This window comes from Sardina pilchardus, chromosome 23 (assembly GCF_963854185.1).
Source record: "Sardina pilchardus chromosome 23, fSarPil1.1, whole genome shotgun sequence".
In the NCBI taxonomy this organism is placed as follows: Eukaryota; Metazoa; Chordata; class Actinopteri; order Clupeiformes; family Clupeidae; genus Sardina; species Sardina pilchardus.
The window spans coordinates 3,256,359-3,260,160 of NC_085016.1; the positions used below are offsets into that span (position 1 = coordinate 3,256,359).

Genomic DNA, 3,802 nt, shown 5'->3' on the forward strand with positions numbered 1-3,802 from the left:
TTAGCTTCTATTTCACACTCATAACCATGGAAACAGTTAGCTTCTATTCCACACTCGTAACCATGGACACACTTAGCTTCTATTCCACACTTGTAACCATGGAAACAGTTAGCTTCTATTCCACACTTCTAAGAATGGAAACCTTTAGCTTCTACTCCACTTCTAGAACCATGGAAACACTTAGTTTCTATTCCACACTTATAGCCATGGAAACACTTAGCTTCTATTCCACACTTCTATAACCATGGAAGCACTTAGCTTCTATTCCACACATAACCATGGAAACACTTAGCTTCTATTCCACACATAACCATAGAAACAGTTAGCTTCTATTCCACTCTTATAACCATGGAAACAGTTAGCTTCTATTTCCACACTTATAACCATGGAAACAGTAAGCTTATATTTCCACACTTATAACCATGGAAACAGTTAGCTTCTATTCCACACTTATAACCATGGAAACAGTTGGATCATTTACTCTTGTAGTCAGTAATACACCGTTTGATGAGGGCTGAAGTAAAGAAATAAAAAGCCATCTAAAGATCTGCACAAGTCCATGTTGTTGCAGTGTAATACTGATGTATTAACTTAGGGATCTTAAGGTCTGTGACTAGCAGAGCAGGCTAACTCCATTCCCCACTGCTGGAGACTGAGCGGCACTCACCCTCGTCCCTCCTCTCTCCTCTGTCTCCAGGGCAACCTGAGTGGGCCTGCGTGGTGCTGGTGGCTGCTGGCCGTGCTGCCGCTGGAGAACCGGGCCCAGCTGACCATCCTGGCCATGACCGCCCTCAAGGACCGCCTCATCGCCATCCGCAGGGTCCTCATCTTCGTCACCCGCAAACGCCCGCGGTAACCTCTGACCCTCAGCCCACCCCCCCCGCCCCGCTCCTCTCCTCTCCGCTCCGCTCCTCTCCTCTCCGCTCCTCTCATTGGCCCTGTCCAGGAGGAGCAGAGAGGGGTACCTCAGGTGGCAGGTCTGAGACCGGAACCCTCCGGAACCCTCCGGAACCCTCCGGGAACCCTCTGGACTCTTCCACAGTTCTGCCACTCCAGTTGCTGCTTCTTCTCTCCAAATGACCAAATGAGGGCTCCGCAGAGCGGCTCAGAGGAGCTCCTCTCCTGTCGTCCAGCTAACGCTGACCCTCGGAGGCGTCTCCGTAGGACTCCCGAGCGTTCCCATGGCGACACGCAGCGCGCCCGCTCTCCCCGCGGGAGAATGAAGTCATGGCACCGTAGCAGCTGAAGTGAGCCTGTCGTCTGAGCCTGTGTCTGAGCGTGGCCCCGGTCACCTTGGTAACCTGGGAGCACCTCACCTCACCACCTTCTCTTCCTCTTCCTGTCACACACGCACACCCTGGCAGACCTGCACCGGCCCGTACCCAAGCTCCTCTAACGCACAACGGGGTGGCTCTTTCACTCTGACCGAGCAGCTGACCCCTGGAGACGGAGCAGTTGACCCCTGGAGACGGAGCAGTTGACCCCTGGAGACGGAGCAGTTGACCCCTGGAGACCGAGCAGTTGACCCCTGGAGACGGAGCTCTCCACCTCAACAGCTCTCGCTCTGCTGCAGTAGTGCGCCAGGAGGCCCTGTAGCCCTGGAACTGAACTGGGCCCCGAGCCTGATCACGCGGACACACACACACACACACACACACACACACACACACACACACACACACACACACACACCCTCCCGGTTAGAGTAGCGGCCGTTGGGTTTGACGAGGCTCCTCGCACATCACGGCAGCATCTGTACAAGTGCACAGCGCCCTGGTAGTTCATAGCCAATCAAAACGCTTCCTTCTTCTCCTCAATGACTTCACTCTCTTTCTCTGCAGCTTTAATTGACAGTCTTAAAACAGGAAGTGAACTTGTGTTGACAACCACTCATCGCCCAGCCCACTGGCTCTCATTATGGGATGCCACAGGTGAGGAGTGGTCATTTTGACCCGGTTGGACGGAGACCGCGCCTCTGCGCGGCGTACATGCCAGAGAAATGCTCTGAATGTAACTGGACTTGGTTCTCTGTGGCTCAGTGCTTCACACACACGCACACACCTATACGGTGCCGCCCAACACACCCGTTCTACACGTCTCATTTTGGAAGAGCAATGCTTTGTTGTCCTTCACTCTACAGTCGTCACTAGAGACCGAGCGGGTGTAAACTCCACGCCACTGAGAGAGAGAAAAAGAATCAGAGGCCTTAACGTTATGATGACCTACCTTTTGAACTCGAGTACGTAGCAAACATTCTTAAGCATGGGGGCCCAAGCGTTCCCATGCTGTGTCCACCCTTAAGTAAGATTAGTGTCCGTTGAGTGGTTTTGTAAGTGCAGTCTTTCTCTGTATGGACCCTGTGTGAGTCAGAGCTTTGTCAATGCGTGGAAGTCACTTTCTTTTGTGTGTGTGTGTATGTATGTGTGTGTGTAATTGATATAAATGTATGTGTACTGTAGTTTACGTATATGTCTGTTTTGGTTTGCCAGTTGTTTGTGATTGGATTGATGTACAATTGGAGGCCTTTTCTCTTTTCTTTGTTAAATATTTTTCTACCGTGTGCATTTGTTTATTCTGTTTGTGATTGTGCACGATTTAATCTCTGTGTTCATCAACCCTTGTGTGCTTAGGGATGGTACACAAATGTTCATCAACCCTTGTGTGTTTAGGGATGGTACACAAATGCTGCATTTTTTCATCCAAGTTTGTACATTTAAAATATGATGAAAATAAAGTTATTTTGTATTTGAGAAGAAAGTGTTTCACTGGTATATTTTCTTTTTTGCCCTTCTTTTTCTTCGGTGGATATTTGCTTCTTTCTTATTCAGGGTATAAAAATCAATATTTTGTAGAATAACCTATCCAGGGTCTCTCTTTTTTATAGGATGAGTTGTCAGCTCAGCAGTGACCATAATTAAAGTAATCACTATTAGTATATATCAAGTGTCTGGGGATTTTGTACTTTAGAAATTGACCATCTGCGCACCATCCTCTGAGGAAGACCATTTAGGGCCTAGCCTACATTTTAGGCCAGCATTCAGCCTTGCCAATCCTGCAGTAACATCTTGATACCACATGGGAGCAGTAATGAGTTGATTCATCACAGATCTTCATGACTAACAGCCTGAGCAGAATGATAAGTATACAATAAACAGCAGTAATGTTGTGGAATACAATATTTATTTTTTTCAGGATTTAGGATTGAGTTCTTATCTCCCAGCAATACTCAGTCAAACAGTCAAAATCTCTGGTACATAAGCCTTGATATTGTTTCAACTTGTGAAAAAGTCTTTTGAAGTTCTGTTTAGACGAACGTGATGAATAGCTTGAAGCCTTTACTTGGTATTTCCTGGTGCGTCCCCAGCTGGATAGGGAGACTTGAAGCTGACGGTCTGCCATAAGGGTGCCACAGTGCTCTACTGTATGCACTTCAGATCTCTAATCTCTCCAGTGGAAAGTGTGTCAGTCTTTGACATCGATTTCCAGTTGAGTTGGGAGGACCTTTGCGGTGTATGTTTCCAGTGCAAACACCTGAACAGACGGTAAATACTGAGGCGTTTCGGTGGGTGCTGCTGACATGCTGGAAGAGACGCCGGGTGTGAAGACCATGGAGGAAATGAACTTGCCATGGGGCTGCCTCTTCATAATGTGCCACTAACAATCCCCTGACTAGTCCCGATGCATTACACACACACACACACACAGCACAATTCATTTCAGCCTGTGACCTTGATTGGTTATACGGTTTCAAAAAGAACCCTCATCCTTCTGTGCAGTTCCATGTACACGGCTGGTGTGAACT

At 48.2% G+C, this 3,802-nt stretch overlaps 1 protein-coding gene across 1 annotated transcript in view; it reads left to right on the plus strand.

Annotated features, from left to right (window-relative positions):
- lonrf2 (LON peptidase N-terminal domain and ring finger 2) overlaps positions 1-2,751 on the plus strand; it is an 11,008-nt gene extending 8,257 nt beyond the window's left edge. The window contains exon 11 of the mRNA XM_062527469.1: positions 698-2,751. Within this exon, the coding sequence (XP_062383453.1) occupies positions 698-856 (159 nt within the window). The 3' untranslated portion in view covers positions 857-2,751. The remainder of the gene's footprint in view (positions 1-697) is intronic.
- The last annotated feature ends 1,051 nt before the right edge of the window (positions 2,752-3,802 follow it).